This window comes from Pipra filicauda, unplaced genomic scaffold, assembly GCF_003945595.2.
Source record: "Pipra filicauda isolate LSUMZ 115617 unplaced genomic scaffold, ASM394559v2 scaffold6_size6359152_pilon, whole genome shotgun sequence".
Taxonomy (NCBI): Eukaryota; Metazoa; Chordata; class Aves; order Passeriformes; family Pipridae; genus Pipra; species Pipra filicauda.
In genome coordinates this window covers 1,302,896-1,323,613 of record NW_024104865.1, presented here as the reverse complement: position 1 = coordinate 1,323,613, position 20,718 = coordinate 1,302,896, and the positions used below count along the sequence as shown (strand labels likewise).

Below are 20,718 nucleotides of genomic sequence, written 5' to 3'. Positions count from 1 at the left end.
TATCGCTTGTGTACCTTTTAACCTTAAGACACTGATGGACTTCCTTCAGATTTGTTAACACTTATGAATACTTATAGAGAAACTCCATACACTTTGACACAATTTATCTGCTTTTCAAATAAACTATCTTGAGATTATCGTGAGACTCATAATCTACTTTAAAAACGTCAGCATGATTATTGATATTGCGCTTACTTCTCTGTTATTGGTTAATTTGACCCTTTCTAAGTGTTTGCTTCAGACTAAATATGAATTATGTGTCTTTTTACACACACAATAACTTTCAATTAAAACCCCTAACTTTTTTGCAGTTTTCCAAGCCAAAACTCTGTTTGTCAAGTTTCATTCCAGCTCTTTCTGCACAGTTAAAAGTTCCTCGATTTTGTGGTTACAAAATTGCTGACAAACACAGTATGCAATGGTGTGTATCAGTTATGAGCATTCAGTTCATTTTTTCCTTTTAAGGTCATTCTTTCATTAAGTTAGTTTCACTCTCTGCTGTTTATGATACCAACACTTTCTTCCTTATTTTCTTCCTTCCTTTTCCCTCTTAAATGGCACCCATTTCCCAAGGATGGTATCTGTACTGAAGTTCATTGTCAGATTTGTAGCTTATCAGTAGGAACTATTCAATTGTTTTATTTAATCCATCTATTTATTTTTTTTCTACCAAGACACTAATCTTCTCTCAGTTTTAAAGGGCACTGTCTTCTGCCAAACTCACTTTTGAATAGCCTGGGTTAAGCTTATGTTCCCAGTCAGGCAGTCGACTTTTCAAAAAAAGGATGTAACAGCTTCTTTGTTTGGAAAAGAGGAGAGAGGAAGAGAGACAAATTCTTGTTTCAGGTATAGACATTTCCTGCAAATTCTGAGTGCAGTTAGACTACTTATTCCCTTATCCCACTGGCTGCCAGTAGAAACTGATTTATTTACATTAGTGGTCTACTCTTGGATTGAAAGCCTTCCATTGTTTGGCTGAGCTGGTATTTAGTTAACACTTGTGTGCTGCCTGTGTGCAGCATAACCAGCTATGGAAATGACCATAATGCATATAACCGTCCATTGTCTCCCTCCTCGGTCTCACTCCAGCTCCAACATGTGTGTTTGGATTGTAATGTTCCATCTGTGGACTAAATATTTCTCTTAATCATACAATATGACTTTTTTAAAAACTCAGATGTGTACGCGTCTCTGTATTGCTTCCAGAGTTGGCAGGCAACATCAGCATTCCATAGCTGTCTGAGTGAGCCAAATTTGGAAGCAGAGTAAATTCGAGTAGTCTGGCTCTGGATTCATAAAGATAATGCCTCTGGCAGAAAGGGCGTCCATCTTGTTCAGAGATGTCCCTTTAGGATTGCCTTCAGATTTCTCACTAGCTGTCATGGTCTGTGTCTTCAAGAGAAGAGGACTGAGTGTGATGCATCAGTAAACTTTTTAATAACTGCAAGAAGGTGTTGCCTCTGAAATTTCTTTGTTGGAGCATGCAATAAGGGGCAGACAGAAGTGGCAGCTTTAACATGAGCGACATATCCAAACACATCTACACTGCCCTGTTATGTGAAAATATCCAAAAGCATCACTGACTAAAGGTATAGAGCGGCACCACAGGGCAACTGGGAAAGTGGTGATAGTCATTTGAGCACATGCTTAAGCACAGCGCTCCCCTTCCTTTTCCCTCCCCACACATAAAAAAACCAAAATGCAAAAGCTCTGATTCTGATTAGTTTGAAGATCTCTATGGCTTCTTGATTCAGACCTCCTCCTTAATACTAATAAGTGTTAATAGTGGTTTAATATGGTAAAAAATAACTTCTGCCAGCTTCTTTCTTGGATATGGCTCACTGCCCTTTTCCTTCAATTTTTATGGAGATGGAATACTCTAGAAGATGTCTCAGGCAATTAGTATTTTTTCCTAAAGCCAGCATGGTTGTTCTATAATCAACTAAATTTTGTGATGGAAGCTACTGAAGTCTTGGGGTTCCTCAGTTCTCAATACTGCTGCCATGTGCACTGCCTGCAGTAGGAGGCAGAGCAAGAGAGATTTCTCAAATCCTTTATGTGTCCTCTGTTTGAGAAGTAGGTGCACAGCTTTTCCACCAAGATGGAGCCATGAGCTTCACTCCCTCTGTACACATCCCACCTCATATTCCTGAACATATCTCTCAGATGTTCTGTCCTAGGAGGAGAGAGAGAGCAAATAGTTTTCCTCTGTTTGGATCAGGAAATGGATGTTTGGCAGGGACTGGTGTCCGTTTGTTCATCTCATCTCCACCTGACTACCTGCTGCCTCTTTTCAGAGCTTGTTAAAGGAAAACACTGTGCAGTTAATTTAACAAACCCTTTCAGCGAGGCAGAGAGGAAGCAATCAAGACACTGCAAAATGCTGCACTTGGAGCTATAGAGTGTGACTTTTGGAGACATGAGAATTGAGGCAAGTGGGGAAAGTCATCAGCATGTCACTCTTACATTGCAAATGTAAGACAGATTACTATTGTAGTGTTTCCTTCTGCATCAGCCAAACTAGCCCACTGCCTTTTGTATTAGTGTGGGGTTTGAAGTTTTTGTTTGTTTTTCTTTTTTTGTCTGAGCCAAATGTGCAAGGAACTACAGCAGGAACTGTATTTCCATTGCATGTGTGGCTCAATCATCTGGAAGAGCAAGGGTAGGAGGTAGTCAAAGCTATGGATCTTTTGAGGAACATTAACACTGCAGCTCCTTAATTCTAGACTTTTTATTTGTGTATATGATCATTTTTTCTGAAGTTGTAGTCTCTCTTACTTCCTTTGCTTTCTGAAGTAAAATACTCTTTTAGAGCTTTGTTACACTAAATTTACTGCAATACAAGACAGAATTCAACTCCAAGAGGTGTTTGCTTTGATAACTTTGACTGCCACAGGAGCTTTGTGAAACATCAGTAAGCAGCATGGAAGCTAGTTTAATATTACAGTACTGTTACTATAAAATATAATCTCAAATTATTTCAGACAGAGCGTAATAAGAGTAACTATGGAAACTTTGCCTGAAGACTTGAAAGTATAGGGCATCTGGTAGGCTCACTCATTTGTAGGCAGGAGAGAATTCTGGGTTATTGCTTGGATTAAGGAGGAAAACTGGTAATGAGTAGAGGAGCTTGGTGCAGCAGGGGCTGCACCTTAACATTAGGTCTGAATGGTGCATGTATGTTATGACCTTCTTACCCATGTTGGAGAACTCACATATTTTTATAGAAAAAATGATTTTTCTCAACCAACATAATCTGGGGTTATTTCTTCTGCCTGGTTTTTTAGTTGAGGTTTTGGTTGGTTTGGGATTTTTGGGGTGTTGTGTTGTTTTAGTTTATTTGTCAGGATTTTTAAGGAAGTGGAAACTTCCATAGGAAAAAAAAATGGCTTACTCAAACATATTAGGAGTGAGGGAGGCAAAACAGTCGTGTGTTTTGGTTTTCTTGTTTTACTTTGCTTTTTAACATCTGACTGAGTATTTTGAGCTGGATTAATACTTTATTGGTCTTGAATAACAGAAGCTAAGGCTGATGAGGGGAATCCTAAATCCTTGTCTCTAAGGTTACAATTTGTACTATCACATTATTTCATGTTTCTATTAAACACCTTTAATGCTATTAAGAGAAGCTCAGCAACTTTGCCTGGGAGGAGGAGAACATGAGAGACCAGGACTGTTCATGTTGATACAGGTGTTCAGAAGTTTTGGTGCCCAGCTTGAAGGTCTTACTAGTCAGCTGACTTTGAAAATGTGACTTCTGGTGCCTTTTTGGCACCCTGGATTTGACTGTTGTGTTCACAGAGTGCAGGTATGTGAGAGCAGTGTATTTCTAGTGCATTCATTGTGTGGAGTCTTCTATTTTGTTTTGGTTTTGTTTAGCTCTGGCTTAGGAACAATGGTTTTTTAACTTTACAGTATCTCATGTAATAAAGCATGTTTCAACCTGCATGGAATGTGGCTTTCCATCAGTGTGGAGTGACTCATTTTTCATAGTTGTTTGGGCAGAGGGCTGCATCAGAAAGTATTATGCATTAAAATCTATGAATAAACTTCCCTCTAGAATTTGCAAATTCTGTGCTGGCATGCTTTTTCTGGTCCAGAAGGCGCATAAAAGTCACAGCTCCCAACAAGATTTGATGGCTATTGCTCAAAACCTATTAACAAAATGTTGAGCTCTGGTATTTCTTAGGGAGGTTTCAGTGATCACTTAACAAAAAGGGACAAAATGTCTTCCATCTCTGTCTTCCTTTCTATACACACAATCACTTCAAGTACAGGGATTGAACAAAGTCTTTGAAAAAAACCAGGAAGTCTGTACAATACAAGCTGCATTTCAGGTATACTGTGATTATCTTTAGGTTCCTGGATGGAACAAATTTCATTTCTGTTACTTTTTAAAGAGAGAGCCTGGAAACCTGTGGCCCTTTGTTTTTGTCTTCTGTATGTCAATAAGAGCAGATACAAATACTCCAGCTCTGAATGTACAGCCTTACAGGGGACAAGGAAACTAGCTAATTCAGGCATGTGAGAGTTTTAGGTAACACTGTCAGCATAATTGTCTTGCCTACTTGGCAGTATTTTTAGATGAAGCCACTTTGAGATTAGCTAAGTGACTTAATTTAGCATTTCTTGCAATAATTCCTTCATAAGATGTCCTTATTTAAGACATCTGGAACTGATTGTAGGGTTCAAACATCCTCACATGCCCTGTAGAGATGTAAATAAAACCAGAAGTGAGATAATGGTCATACCATCTACAATAGGAGAAATTGCCATCTGGTACCAGAGCAGAGTTAAAAAAAGTTTGGACTGTCTGGATTCAAGCACTGGCTAACAAAGAGGGTTGGGTGCTGGTAGGGTCAGTTTCAAAGGCAGACATCCCAGAAGTACAAGGACAGCCTTTTTAAGGCTAAGTGCTCTGTCAGACTTTGCTCCTATTCAGGAAATGTGTTTGTTATTAACAAAACTACTCATAGTCCTTAATTTTATTGTTCTGAAGACTCTAGAGTCATACATTTCGATAGTTTGTCATTCAAGTTTTGGATTAAGTTTTTTCAGGAATTGATACTTTGAAACAGAAACTAAATAAGATTATAGTTTACTGGACTTGTGTGTTTGAAATGACTCAGTAAGTTTAAAGAAAGTTCTGTCTTTAAGCAGTTCAGTTTATATGTACGGCCCATCTCACTTATTTCAGCTGTTTTTTTTTCCCAGTTCACTTCTTCGTTATGGTGGAAACCTCTCTCTTCAGAGTGCCATGAGTGTCCGGTTCAACAGTAATGGGACCCAGCTGCTGGCTCTGCGTCGGCGCCTTCCCCCAGTCCTCTACGACATCCACTGCCGGCTGCCTGTCTTCCAGTTTGACAACCAAGGCTACTTCAACTCATGTACTATGAAGAGCTGCTGTTTTGCAGGTGATCGTGATCAGGTAATAAGCAAGTGATGTTGTCCCGAGTCTCCAGAGTTCCCATGAGTATTTGAGAACACCTCTGTAAGGGTGGCTTTTTTCTGATTCATGAGGTAAAACAAGAGACAAGACACATATAGGGTTCTTCAGAACTGATTTGCCATGTGGGCTGTGAAAGAAGGAAAACAAATAACAAAGTATGTAATAAATTTTAGCTCTTGTTTGATGTAATCTAATACTTACTTGGAAGATAATATTCAGAAAGAAAATATTTGCAGAGGCTTTTTGGGTTCAATTAATATGATGTTTTCTACTCATCTACATATAATAAGGAAGCATTTACCTTGCATTTCAATATTGCTACTGAGTGCAGTAGAGGCAATGCCACAGAATGTAAATATTGTGGATATATAGAGTTATTGATTCTTATTTCAAATGACAGTGTTTCTCTTTTAATACTGTACTACTGGATCAGGTAGGATAGGTCTTCGTAGCTCAGTGTTCTGTAAGTGATGATGGCAGGTGCTTAGGAAGGAATAGTCTGTTGCTTTACTGAAGTAGGACTTTGTCCCTACTACTAATCACAGAGAAATAGGTCACATATAAAGTGGCTAACAGCAATTCATATGATTCTAGAGCCCAATATTGTCTTTGGACAGTTGTATATCTAATAACCACTAACACTGTGTAAGGACAAAAAATATATTTTCAAGCCATGATAGTATAGAACTATGATCCAACAATTTCTTCGCTGTCATCAGCAAAATTCCTGCAGTCAGAATTTGATCATTAATTCTATTGCTGCTGCTGCAGGAGGCAGAGTTGAGCTTCTTTCAGATTGCAAGTAGGAAATACATTTACGTCTGTGAACTTGAGCAATGTTTCTGAGTTGTGCATAGTTTTCGACAGGAGTGTGAAAATGTGATAACGAAACCATCTTTAGAAAAAATTAATGGTTTACTATAAAGAATGGGAAAACACTTGTATTGTTTAAGAAGGAAACCACTGACAATTTGTGGTTCATTATTCTTCTCTGGAACTCAGTGTAGACCTGTGTACACTCTGATGTATAGTTTAGCTTCTCATCTGCTACTGAAGATGTAGATAAAAGCCCTAGTATGTGTTACTCTGCTTTATGAGCCATTTTATTATGGGTGTGGTATTACTTTAACAGGAAGAATATATCTGTTCTGCACCGGGTTGATGCAATACTTCAGGAGCCTGCATTTTTAAAAAACTTGGTATTCTGGTGGCTTGACTGACTTTCTGTTCAGATAAGTAGCAGCACATAATGCTGCTAATGAGTTGGAAATCAGAGCAAAAGACATTTATATTGTCTTATAAAGCTATGTGAAGCTAATAGGGAAGATGAAGTTTAATAGGGAATGTTAGAGAGATGTGGAATTTGACATTTAGACACAGGCTCATAGTCCTCTTCTAAGGAAGGAAAAAAGATAATGAAGTCAGAAAATGCCACACATGCTTCAACTCTATGTGTCTAGAACTGTCCAGTAATGTTCAAATTCAGTGACTAAGATTGTCAGCACTATGGATAGTCCTTAAGGACTGCCTTTTACAGAGAACCCAGTTCCAATTCCAGGTGTATCGAGAAAAGAAGATTAGAGTTGGAACCGACTATAAGATAGAAAAGATGAATAAAAAAATTGCAACATTTTTTGAGTTTTGCTCTTCTATACAACTAGTATGCTTTTGCACAATGTATATGAGTCTTCACCCCTGCAAATCAGAATTCATCAAAAGAAGAAATAAATCTGTATCCAATTTAATCTGGTTCTGGTCTGCTCTCCCTTTTGCTATTGATGTCCTATGCCTTAATAAAAAATGTCTTTTATTTGAGATCCATGCAAAGTAAGCTCCATAGAATTCCTTGCTTGTATTTCCTTGTGGGATCAAAACTTTGTGTGGGTGAAGGCTTATTTTAAATGATCTAAGGATAAGAAGGTTGTTTTCAAATTGTGAGTGGCACTTGTGGTAGGAAGGCTTCTTCAGCAATTTTTTCACATCGTACCTCTGATGTTCCCTGTCTTCGATTTTTCATCTTTATTAAACTGCTGAGTTAATATTTTTTTCTCTTTTAAGTTGTCTTAACTAATTAGGTTTTAACCCTTTACACAGAACCTAGTAATTTAAAAATGTGACTCTCCTGTGTTCAAAATTATGTATTCACTATTATGTGTTGTCTGCACAGGTAGTTCATCTGATAATTTTGCATTTCTATTCTATACTTTAACTCTAATGAGGAAGGGATGTCCTTAACTCAGCAGTGCTTAGAATGCAGTTGCATTGGGAAAAAAAAAAACAACTGTTCAGAGGGAGAGGCCTTTCATCCAGTAGAGGTGATGTAAGACCTTTTACTGATACAACTTCCTAACTTTGCAGCAGCACTTACTTCTTTTTCTGGGTTAATGACTTGTATTGACACTCAGGGGGCTCAGAGCATTTGAATGTGATACAAGGAAGGGATCAGATGCTGGGTGAGAGGTGGAGAGATGGCCTTTAAGCTTTGTGAGACTCAATTCCTCATAGAACTACAACCTTTGTTTATATTTCTCTGAAGTTTGTGCATAGAAAATGGTTTACTCAAAGGAAGTTTTCTCATAAATCATGACCATCATGGTTTAAAAACCTGTAACTCTTATTTTTGGGTGAGCCTTTGTAAATAACATCATGTTGCCCATGGAGCTGTTGGATTCTGGTATGGCAGAAATGAGCAGATTTTGAACTGCAAGCTCACAACATAAGAGTTGTCTTGGAGATCACCCTTTTATCTTAAGAAACCGAGTACTTAAGTTCCCATAATGATCAGATGTGTTACTCTTACTTTGAAAAGGTACGTGTGTTAAATTAATACAATTTCTTTGCATGAATAAAGCACAGACTACTAGTTGAGGAACAGTTTGATTGTTTTGTCTGTTGATGGCAGTTAGACTCTATACTAATCTTTTCAGTATCACTTTTTTAGTGCTCGCAGATTGTGACAGGTGCTCAACAGGACTTGGATCCAGAACTCCCAACTTGTTACTCTAGAGGGAAGGTGTGCAGTAAGCTGTATACCATCTCCTTTTATTGGAGCATCTCTGATGCAAGTGGATTGAAATCTCTTAGCAAAAAATTATATACCAGTAATGCTTTATGGTACAAAACACAGAAAGATTCACTTGGTAACGCCAATGATCTTCTTGGTTTTTTAAGTTTAGAAGAACGCCTTCTGAAGTGCTTATATGGTTTTGAGGTATTTTGGGACACAAACTGAGTGACAGGGGTCTTAAAGAATGAACAGCTTTGTTTCTTTTTGTGGCCTTGCAAACTATCATTTTCCTCCAAAAGCATTATTGTCCTAGTCCTTGTGAACCTCATTTGAAAATCAATGAACAGTATATATGAGCACTTTTCCTAAGAATGCCACAGCCATACTCTTCTTTTTTCTCCCAAAGAGAAACAAAGCCTGCGAGGCACTGTTTAACTGGTGTTTTATTTGCACCCACTTATAACTGCCTTCATTTGCTTCCCTCAAACTCTCTCTTTTGTCTATGTCACTAGTGTAATGACCTCATTCACTTGAAACCGATTTTTTCTATTCTTTGAAGGTGAGCTCTGATGGTGGTAGATAAACAGGTTCAAAATTGAATGGCATTTGCATTGTCCAGGAGCTCACTTGAGTCATACAGCTGTGGAAGGGAGGAAGGGTAATGTAGGCTGGATGGATCAAGCATGACTCTCAGCTTCCCACTGTCTTTGTTGGCCGCAGAGATTTGTGTGAGACTGTAATTTATCCCTCCTTCTGGTATGAGCATCCAGGTCCAGAATTTTAAAAGCAGTTTATTTATGCATCTTAGTCCCACTGACTTAACCCTAATGTGCACGACTTTACCCTAATGTGCGCAAGGGTTTGATTAAATACAAATATTAAATATGTGAGAGTCTCAAGTCATGCTAGGGTGCTGGGTGAGTTTCTATTCTTCTTGTCAGCATTAGAATTTGGGAAATGTTGATTAAATGCTAAGGATTTTTAATTGCTAGACTGGTATAGAAAATATCTTCTTGTATCTGAGGATACAGAAAGTATTGAAGGGCATCAGGTACCCAAATGCATTTTTAAGTGGAGGAGGCTCAGAGACCATAGTGATGGGCAGCAGCAAAAACAGGCCCAGAAAAAAACCCCACAAAACACAATCACCCTCCAAACTAAAATAGACCAAAAGCTTTTCTTGCTCAAGAATTGTTGCCTGTGTCACAATGATGAATGCTGTCTGCTCATTCCTTTTTTTCCCTGTGTAGATAATATGAGGCTCTATAACACTTGTGGTTGTAAAATCAACTGCCTATTGCCTGCTTTAAAAGAGAGGGGGTGGGGAGAAATAACTTGTACCCTGTGAATCCAACAAAAAGTGGCTTGACTCTGGCATGCCCTCAGACATTACATCACCACTCAGCCTTTTCTGTTGACATTACACTGGTATAGGAGAGTTTCAGGAATGCACTGCTCATGGTACTGCAAGACTCCTCCAACTCCCTATAAAGTTACAGCCTTCATTATGTTGAAATCTGTGTTCTAAATAGCCCTGGTTAGGGACAAGGCAGTTTTTCACAGGACAGAATTATTACATGAATGTAACTCTTCCAAGAACAAGGTTAGCTGTATAGGTGCCAGTGGTCTTGTATCGTGGTATATTGCCTTTGTAAAGAAATAGAACTTTTCTTCAGTGGTGTACTTTGTGTCATCTAAATTAAAGGTCTTTTATCTCGGGAGGTAATGCTTATCAATGGCTAGATTTAAGAACTAAAAAGAAGAAAGGGAATTATTCTTTTAGAGAATGTATTGTGGGCTTCCTGTGCACAGAAGACTTCTTAATGAATAGTAGCTTACTGCAGTCAGCATTTCTTAAAATATGAAAAGCACTTGGTGTGCAAATATGCTGCTGTGCTTGGATAGAAAGAAAATCAGTGTCTTACTCTGTCTTAAATTTGGTTTCTTCCAAGAATTACTATTGAGATTGTATTTTGCTTTTTGCTTCATCTAAACAGCAGTTTAAATCTCAGCTATATACATAACATTACATACATATACAATGCATACATGAGATTTATTTGGCTGTGAAATTATGTAGTAATTTCTTCCCCATTATTTTTGGTAATTGACATGGGGTAGTCATACTGAAAATGTCTCTCCGGAATCAAGGTCTTGACAGAAGGTGCTATGAATTTTTTTTAACCGTTATTATTCTGATTGCCTCTTCTCCCATTCCTGGTGCATCCTCCCAGCCCTATTTCCTGTCTCCATTCTCTTCTGCAGCCCTGTAGACCTTGACAGAGGTTTTCAGACATGTAGACAGTAATGCACAAGTCCAAAAGGACCCATACTGAAGCTAAATTCTGGTGGAATGGAACTCTGATTCAGGAGACTTTGACTTTTGCAGGCTACGTGTTCCTCCTAGTCACAGGAGATCTGCAGTTTAGTAGCACCTCTTACACAACTGGGGAGAGGGAGGGAAGGTGAGTGAGCAGGAATGCACTGCTAAAAGTGACACACAATGGGTGCTGTTAAAAGTAGACCTTTAGTAGACACTGAAAAAGCAACTATGAATTCTGGAGGATTTTGACTAATATTTGATTTAATGTATATTTGAAAAAGTAAAGTAGCAGATGTCTGCAGAAGACAGAAGAGAGCAATTGGGGTATATGCAGTTTCAGCCATGTACAGAAGAGTCTCCTTCATATGCTCAGATAAACGGGTTACTCTCTTTGGAATGTAATAGGAATATTTTCCCTGCCATAGGAATCCTCAGTAAGGATTTCTAGGTTGCTTTTTTTCATTAATAAAATTACTGTGGTGGCCTTTCTGCATGGCAAAAAGGCAGCTGTAAAAATGTTGATGGATTGTTCCCAATGATGGTTCTGTAAGCTTTTAAAACTGCCCCACACAGAGTTGGCTGCTTATAAGATTAGGGATTTAGGGAGTGGGAATACAAATTTTTGGCTTTGAATTTTATGTACTAGAAGCAATTTGTACTTCTCCAGTCTACTGTGTCACAGCTTTTACAGGCATGCTTCTTACTGAGGAGCAAAACGTCTGTTGTAAAAAAGCCTTTGGATATACCTGTTTGATTTTCAGACTGAGATGGAAAACTTTTAAACTCTTCTTTGTGCCAGTTCCGGCTTTCCTGAAAAACCATTTCAAACAGTGGAGGTTGCAAACTGCTCTCTTGGATAGTATGAAAAAAGACATGTTTTCAAAGCAAATATATTTCTTAATATCACAATTTTGTGAGCCCTCTTTAAATTTATTAAATTTAAAGAAAAAAATTTAAATTGAAAAAAAAGACATCATTTACATCCCAGAAGTTATTATAAAGCAGAAGATAAAAGCTTGTGTAGATATCCTTTCTTGTTGGTGAATTATTTTCTTAGCCGTGAGTGTTCGAAAACACATTTCAAAGAGACCTTTCTCAGTTATTTCTCTTCCTATTTTAGCTTTTTGATTTGAAAGATAGGAATTAGAGGTTAGTAGCCTGAACGGGTGACTGCTCTTTACTTTGTCCTCCTAGCTGAACACCCTGGTTAACTGTCTCGGAGAGAACTTCTTGGTAACAGTGAGAGCTGCTACAAGGAGAAGAGGCAGCCACTCTGACTGCAGTTGCAGTCTGAGGGTACAAAGAAGGCAGTATACTATTGAGAGGAGAGGCCCTGTACTTTCCTTGGTCTGTACTCGCACTCATCTGACCCCTATAGAATCTGGCTGAAATACATAGTGAGAATACTATATTGAATGACTCGTGGCAATTTGTATGGGGTTTTACTGTTGCAGCTACTGAATCAGACCCCTGCTCTGTCAGGGACTCCTATGCTGGCACAAGGCTTGTACGTGAGAACATACCTATGGAGGAAGTCAGCAATGGTCATTAGAGCAGATTTTCAAGCTATTCTCAGTGAGAACTCCATACTAAAAACGTGAATTGATCAACATAAAGGTACCAGCCTGACAGAAAGATCAGGAATGGCAAAGAGATGGAAATACCTGACTAATTCTTGTTTATTTCTTAATTGTTTAAGAAAAGGAGTGCTTTGTTCTGTGGGGGATTCTGGTTTTTTCTTGAGTTCCTCTGATACTGCCCATCTCAAACAAGCTGTATGGTCTTGCTCTTTTCTTGCTTGTTTGTTTCTTGATGCTTTTTAAAAAGGAAATAGTCTTTTCCTCCTCCACAGTTATGTCCTTACCTTATTTCCCCTCTGGTTAGTGGGTTCTCTAGCAATAGAAAGATGAATTGAAAACAAATCTGTGGGTTTTCTACCTGCAGGAAATGCAGACTTAACACTAAATTATGATCAAACGGTTAATTTATCAGCCATTTTTTAAAATGGAAAAAATAACAAGGGAAGTCTCATTTATAAGGAAGATGCGTAGAGCAGTCTTGGCACCACAAAAGGTCCAGAAGCAGCTATAAAAAAAAATTTGGTTGTGTTTTGTCAAACACTTTTCATGAAAAGTATGTATTGTATAGCAAGACCTGTGTTCATGGTTGTGAGATATATATATATGTATACAAACACATGTAACTATACATGTATATGTAAGGAGACCTTTCTTGATTTTTGCTTTTTTTTATTTACAGCTTGCTTATCCCTCTTGGAATAGTTCCATGAGAAGCAGATTGTCATGATATCACTGAGACTTTGCTGGGTTCAAAGATGAGTTCACATCTGGGTTTCCTGATGTTTAGTTAGTGGAGTGTAACTATGGTACTGCTTTTTTCTCAGTGGCTAATCACAGCGTGTCTCTCTCCCTTCTATGTGATGGCTGCCCTTTTGCAAAAGAATATTTCTGAACAGTCCATAATTCTGAAATCCTCAGGTCCTCTATCAAATTTGAAATTGGCCATTAGGCTTAAAAGTTCTTGGAGACGGTGAGTTGCCACAAAGAACAAAATACCATAAGCCCTGTTTACTTAGGAAACCTCTCCTCCTTGGAAAAATACACAGTTTTTATATTCTTCATGTAAATTGATTCCTTCTCCAAAGTGCTGGTTGCTATGAATTTCAATCTCTTTTGGACAAACAATATTTTTCAGACTTCAGTGGTGCTTCATGTCAAACTGTGGTTTCCTCAATGAGTATCAGTGTATATCCCACCACAGAGGTGATGTGCAAGGCAGCTCATCTCATGTGATCTAGAGGAATTAATACCTGAGCTTAGCAGACTGCCACTAAACCAGATTCTTTATCTGTTGTCATAGGAAAAGAACCAAAAGCCTACACCCCACCTCTGAGTTATATTATGTTACAGGTAATATATGGAGGGCCTGTACATCCTGCCTCTTAAAGGATATGTGCATAGCAGCATAACCGTTTCAAATTTGGATACTTCTGTGCTTCTTCCCCAGCATGTAGCTTTCTACTTGAAGAAGATAAGGGATGGCTCACTAAAAGCCTGAGAAAAAATTTGCCTGTTCTGATCTGTTCTGCCCCATGTTTCATTGGCCCCTCTCAGTAAAGGACAGACATGCTCAAGTGAGTGGGAATTGAGTCTCTTTCAAAGCTGTAAAAAGCAGCATGGGATTTGAGTCTCTCTAACAAGCATTTTACTGTTAGTAACTTAGCAACAATCACTTTTTAAATGGTGATAATTTCTGTGCCATTACCCATGGTCTTGTGCATCCATTTAAAATTATATGGTGATGGTGCTTTTTAGTTTGTGCATTTAAGACAAAGTCTCCTACATTCTTCTTATTCTCCCCTACATTAGTAGGGCCATTCAAGAGACTTGCTGATACTTTTAGAAAAATGATCCATATCTGTTAGTCCCTTATCTAGGGCCAAAAGCTCGAAAATCTCTCTGATATATGTCGTAAATAATAGGACATTTTATGGAAGCAGGGAATGTGGATGTTCCAAAGTAAAATAAGGTTTGATTTAGATACAATTTTATTGAAATAATCCATTCAGTAGCTCCTGAGGAGATGTAGCTTATGGGATGTTGAAAGCTTTCAAACTGGCAGTGCTGAGAACAAAAAGGAAATTCTCCAGAGTGGTGGTACTCTGCAAAATGCAATGCTAATGCTACTATTACAAGACTATAGCAGCAGATTAAATCTCCATTTATGTATATCAACTGCTGTAATTTCCTTGGGGAGAGAAAAAATGAGAAGAGTTACAGTGGAATGAGTGGGGAGAGCTAGTCCAATATAACTCTCTCAGATTCCTGATGGTAGTTCATTTTAAGCATTTCATGCGTACTTGAAACTCAGACTTAATTTGTGTTTTCTCCCAGCAGCAGATTCTAACCAGGCCTGAGAGTTTTCTTCCTTCTAAGGCAAACTTCTGAATCAGCAGCTCATAGTCATCTGGAAACCTTTTCCTGTCATTGTTGCTAACAGCTAGACATAGAGGCTGATTCTGCCCTTCTAAAAAAACTCCAATATTAACAGCAAGTGTTTTTTCTGTCTAATCTCATGTACATATGAATATTGTAAATGTTGATTTCAAAAGTCCTGGTCAGATACAGCAGCAAAAATGCTGACAATGAAACATGTGGGTTTAATGTTGGTTGTCCCCTCCAGACATTTGAGCTCCTCGCACAGTGTCTGGTCTGATTCTTAATTCAGCACTGCAGTGGTTCTTGACGTTATGTTCTGCTTGGAGCTTGTCTTTAGGAGGGAGGGTGGAAGGAGGAGAGTGCTTGCTGTCTCAGCCATTTAGGTGTATCTGTGAATGCACATGTTTTTGTCTCCCCCTGGCTTGCCTCTGTGATTTAATTATCTGGGCTTTTGTTCTGAAAGTGAGGGAATTGAAGGTACTCTGCTATGACTTATGTTTTCAACATCCCTTCAGGAGCAAAAATCATTGTTCGTGATTAAGGTGGAGTCTATGCAGTATGACATTCTTTCATCTATCCCACCCCAACCCTTTCTTTTTCTTTTCTTTCTTTTCCTTCCTTTACAAATCCTTCCATTCTCTCAGGATTTCAGCCTTATTAACTATGGTTTGGTGCACTTCATAGTAATTATTTCTTTTGACTTTTCTAGCACTAGGGACTGGCTTTTTCGTTTTCTTAATCCTTATTCTCCAACTTCGAAATAGTGAAGAGAACTATTGACTTATTGTTATATTAATAATAAATGCATCAAAGAAAAATTTTCACAAATGGTCATGTAAATGTCCTAGTGACATCAAGCCAGCTGTACTCTCCAGAGGCCTTATGTTCCCATTGTCTTGTGCAGAGAGTACTAATTGGAATTGAGTTTCTTTTTCAAATGTCATGGAAGAGGCATGTTTTTGAATTTAGCAGCTTGGGTGTCTGCTCTCAAAGCTTCTTGTGGCAAATTGTTCTTGCAGTAGCTGCAGTCATGCCAGGTTGGTCTTCTGGCAGTCTCTTGGTCTTGGTCCGAAAAGTCGCTTTCTACTTCTGAGACCTGCATCCCTTAGTCTTACAGAAAAGGACCACCAGAAAAGGAATGCATTTGGGGGTTCAATTCTATATTGTGAGAACAGCAGGAAAACATGTACCCTAGAGGTATCCTAACAGGGAAAGAGAGCAGAAAACAATGCTGGCTGCTACCATGGTGGCAGTGGAATCACAGGGATACAAAATAGTTGAACATTTTGTGGAATATGATCAATTTCTAGTACTTATTGTCAGAACTAACATCAAAATAAAATTTAAGTATATATAAAAAGTTTGCTACTTGCAGGCCATTGCTTACAACATCAAACTCATGTAGATTACTTTATCAATTGATGCTTTTCACACAAACTGATTGGTGTCTCAGTGTCAAGATTAAAGCCATAAGTACTTTTCCAGAAGAGCTCAGGTCCCAAGCTGAGCTTGTTCTAGGACTGAATATAATTGCATTGCAGATGTTTTATTCATTCCTACTTATTTTTCTCTTAATTCGCTCCAGAATACTTTAGCCAAGTGTGTTTGATTGTTGCAAATGTCATTAGGCTTGGAAATGATAATGAAGTGAAGGACTTCATGGTCCTTTTAAGTAGGTATGAACTATCTCAATTTGAGATAGTTTGATTGAATATCTCTACCATTGGAGATACTAGAGCCATCTGGACACGGTCCTGAGAAATCAGCTCTAGATGGGCCTGCTTGAGCAGGGAGATTGGACTAGATGACCTCGGAAGGTCCTTTCCGGCCTCAGCCATTCTATGATTTTGCGACCTATTTTAGGCATTTTGTGAATTTCTTTCTTTAAATTCCCCTGATTGTGATCACTTTAATTTATGCAAGACTTTGTGCTGAACTGCAGTTTTTGCCTCTGTCTCTGTGGCCTGTGTTTGTGTTCCCATTGGTGTTTTCGTGAAGCTGTGATATCTGATGGAGTGTAGAGGTTTCAGGTGGACATTTTCCTGTCACTGCCCACTTCTCCCTTCCTCTGTCCTCTCCCCCGTAACCCAAAACCCAGCTTCAGTCCACTAAGACAATTATTTCTCTTTTTACTCCAGCAATCTTTGAAAAAAATTAGTCAGAAGAGAGCTCTGGAGATCACCTGACTGCTGGAGAGCATCTTGAAAGTTAGGTCAGGTTGCTCAGGGAATTGTTCAGGTAAATTTTGGATTTGCATGAGTAAAGATTCACCACCTTCCTAGGGCTAAGTTGCAGTGTTTGTTATACTCCTCCTGAACATGCTGTTTGTTCCTTTGTGCTTAGCTGGAATTTCTCTTGCTGTGGCTTGTGACTGTTTCTTCTTGAGTGTCCACTGCATGCCTCTAAGAGGAGGCTGGCTGCTCAGTATTCCTTCCAAGAGAAAAACTGTTGAGGTCCACTCTGTCCCTTCCCTTTCTCTTCTTCTGGCTAAAAAAGACCAGTTCCCCTTAGGTTTTCCTTGCAGGTCACATGCCTTCAGCTGCAGCAGCCCTCTTGTCCACTCTGATTTGTTAGTGTCACTCTTGTATTAAGAGACCCAAGCCAGATACAATACCTCAGCTGTGGCTTCAAAAGTGCCAGGTGAGGGGAATAATCGCTTGTCTTGACCTCCTGTTTACATTCTTGATAGTGCATCAAATTGCTGTTAGTCCAGATCACTGCAAAGGCACTCTAAATTTTGCTATCTCTGAAGCAAGACAGAATATACTGGGATCAGTAGTCTTTGCAGCTAGTATATTCTTGTTCAGTGGCCAGTGATACACCAGATTTCCTACACAATAGTGTGTTCCTCTGCAAATAATTTTGGAAGCAGATTTGAAGAAACCTCACAGACACTCCCTTCACTGCATGTACATGTGTTTTTTCTGTGTTGTGTGTCTGGTGCAGGATATCTGAAATCTGTCACTTTGGGGCCCTGTCATTGTTGGTTTGTTTGGTTTATGAAGTAAAGTGCTAAATTACTCTCATACTGAGGAGTTGTTTGAACTTGTTTGGTTTGGGGGAGGGGGAAAAAAAGGTGCCATGGTCATAAATCCAAGCTACTGAGCTTTCTAGATGTTTTAGTTAGAAGTCTCTGTTTTTCATCATATGTCTTTGGCAAACTGGTTGCTGCTTCAACAACACAATTTGGTAATAAGTAGTAACAATTGGCAATGTCTCTGTATAAATGAGACTTTTTTTTCCACATAGCATTTCTTCTCTAACAAAACGTATTAGAGATGTTTTCTGTCTCGTTGTTGGGAGCTTTCCTGTGTGAGCCCTAATATGTGGAGTTTTGGCACAGTGACTCAGGCTGCTGTGGGCTAACATTTATGAGCAGTCAAATGAAAGGGGAAGCACAAATTCCTGGCACCGTCAGGTCAGTTTGGCAAGGTAAACTGCCTAAGTGCTTGAACTTGTAGAAATAACTTTCTGGCTTGGAAAGTATGGATTCATGAGTGATGCTGAACTAGTGTGCACAAGCTTTTAAAGGACCTTTTGTTTGATCAGTGCCTCTTACCTGTCAGCAAATGAGCAGAATTGCATTCATAAGAGCTTACTCACATCCTGCATCCTTAAAAATGAGAGAAAAAAGAATGGTTGGATTATGATAGTAGGAAACCAGAGAAGGGGTTTAGTGGTTGGTTACTGCATTTTTGTGACTGAAAACATCCAAACACTGCACTAATGTAATTAGTATTGCAAACAGAATATGGCAAATTTATAGCCATTTTCTCAGTGTTAGCATATATTTTTTGCTTCTCAGTCCTGTGCTATTCCAGGACTTATCTTCTCACTTCTTGATGTTAGTTTGCCTGATGATTTTATGTATCCCTGGTGAATGAAAGGCAGAAACCAGTTATATTTTTGCCAAGCAAAACAGAACTTGTTTCATATCAAAGGTTAGAAAAGGGACAAATCTGCTCCATGTCTTTCTTTTTCTCCCTTCCCTCTAACGTAATGACAATAATAAAATGAAAAATCCAGCTTCTTGACTGTATTGATTAAGCAGCAGCCTGAAGTCAGGTGAGAGCTAAAGATTTACACTGTCTACACCAGTATAACTGGAACTGGAATCTGCTTTAGGTCCTGCCATGTCATCTCATCTCTAATTTGGGAGAAAAATAAACTGTACTCCCTGTCATTTATTGGAGGGTAAGTATTTGTAGACAAGGCACAGTTTGTGGCCTCTCAGAACTGAGAGGCATAAGCTTTTTACCATGTCAAATGTCACCTGTCATTCCATTGCATGTTTGTAGTGTATTAAGCTACTTAAAATTGCATATTGCCTGAAGTTCTGCACAATAAAGAGATTGCCTATCATTCATGCACTGTTGAAAAGGGCAGCCTTTCATCTCTTCAGAGTAACTATGACCAGGAAAAAAATTAGTAGTGTGATAAATGTGAGAGGGGGGTTTAAATCACTTGAGGCTTGCTGACAGTGAATATTTAGCTTTGGTTTTGTTTGGTGTTTAAGATTATCTTCAGTGACTAACATTTGGTGGTCTGAGTTGATGAGCCAGACATGTTGTGCTTGTGTGTAATGGACATACTCTCTTCTTAGGTATATGTTTCATGACATTTTCCTTGGTAGTTCAGGAGATGAGAAAAAAGGATTAAATACTTCAACGTTAAAAAAGACCAGAGTTGCAGGCTGCAAGATAGTGTGATTTGGACATGCTTGTATTAAAGCCAACCAAAATTCATAGCCTTATTTAGCAAAGCAGACATATACTTTGGGCCGTAGGCATTAGTGAAGTATGCTTTTAAATTTTGATCCATTTATACACATACAACATTTTTGTGCTGGTACCTCACCACCATTTAAAGGTAAGTTGATCAGTGATGTGCAAAGAATGATGCAAATTATCCTTTTTTTCTCATTTTTGGTTTGGAGAAACTAGATCAATAGTAGAATAACATAATTCAGGTGATACTTTGTAGTAAGCTGCTTTTATTTTTGTTCCTAACAGTACATCCTTTCAGGCTCTGATGACTTCAATTTGTATATGTGGAGGATTCCTCCAGATCCAGAAGCAGGTAAGTTTTGTTGTTTTAGAATTTGTGGGAGGAGTGGGGCAGAGGGGCAGGTGTCTGACAAATACTAGCTTGTTTTTTGGAAAGAATTGCTTTTCTCACTCACCCTGTGAATCTAGAGTAATTCTGTGGAAAGCTGGATAAGGGAGAGTTTACAAATGCCTAATCCAGTCTCTGGGTAACAGTGGCCAACGTCATTTGAATGTTTTATCGTAATGATTTTCTGTTTATTTTCCTTCTCATATGATGATGATTCATTGCATAATGAAGCTTGCAGCATAAAATGTTCACAGGGTTCTCCTTATAGCTCCAGTGCATTGGCCTTCCTTCCCTCTCTTTCCTCTTACACCAAAATCCTCCCAGGATTTCCAATGCAAAGGAGTTAGGCTTTTTTACTTTCTGAGTGGAGGAGCGCTCTCAGCTGTTGGAAATGTCTCTTTTAACTCACTTCTGACCCGTTCCCATGCTGGGGTAGACATTCTAAGCAAATAGCATTAACACAGCCCTGTAAGAAAGTATAGGAGAGAGGTGTTGGAGTAAAGAAAAGCAGCAATGTGTGGGAGATGTAACAGTAGTATTGTTGATGCCACAATGGGTCAATGCTTAATTTGATATGGTCTAGCAGAGTTTGGCAGTATGACTCTCTAAGCCATACAACGTCAGCATCTCTCTTCTGTTGAAACAAATCACTGCTCTTTTACAAGGGTGTTAAATCTTAATTGAAAGAGTCAAGACTTTCGAAAATGTACTAGTATTTCTATTTTTAATGGCTCTGGCAGTTTAAACTCTACATTTTAGTGATATTAAGTACAACTGAGTGCTATCCTGTGATCTCGAGTGCTTTAGTGAGAGACAATTACAAGCTGGGTTACAGGTAAAATGAAAATACTTTGTTTCATTTTCA

General features: G+C 38.7%; 1 protein-coding gene across 5 annotated transcripts in view; it reads left to right on the top strand.

Annotated features, from left to right (window-relative positions):
- Positions 1-20,718, top strand: part of DCAF5 (DDB1 and CUL4 associated factor 5) — a 71,914-nt gene that overhangs the window by 33,187 nt on the left and 18,009 nt on the right. For all 5 annotated transcript variants that reach the window (XM_027716905.2, XM_027716904.2, XM_039389011.1 and 2 more), the window contains exons 6-7: positions 5,215-5,428; positions 19,751-19,817. In XM_027716905.2, coding sequence (XP_027572706.2) covers positions 5,215-5,428; positions 19,751-19,817 — 281 coding nt within the window. The remainder of the gene's footprint in view (positions 1-5,214; positions 5,429-19,750; positions 19,818-20,718) is intronic.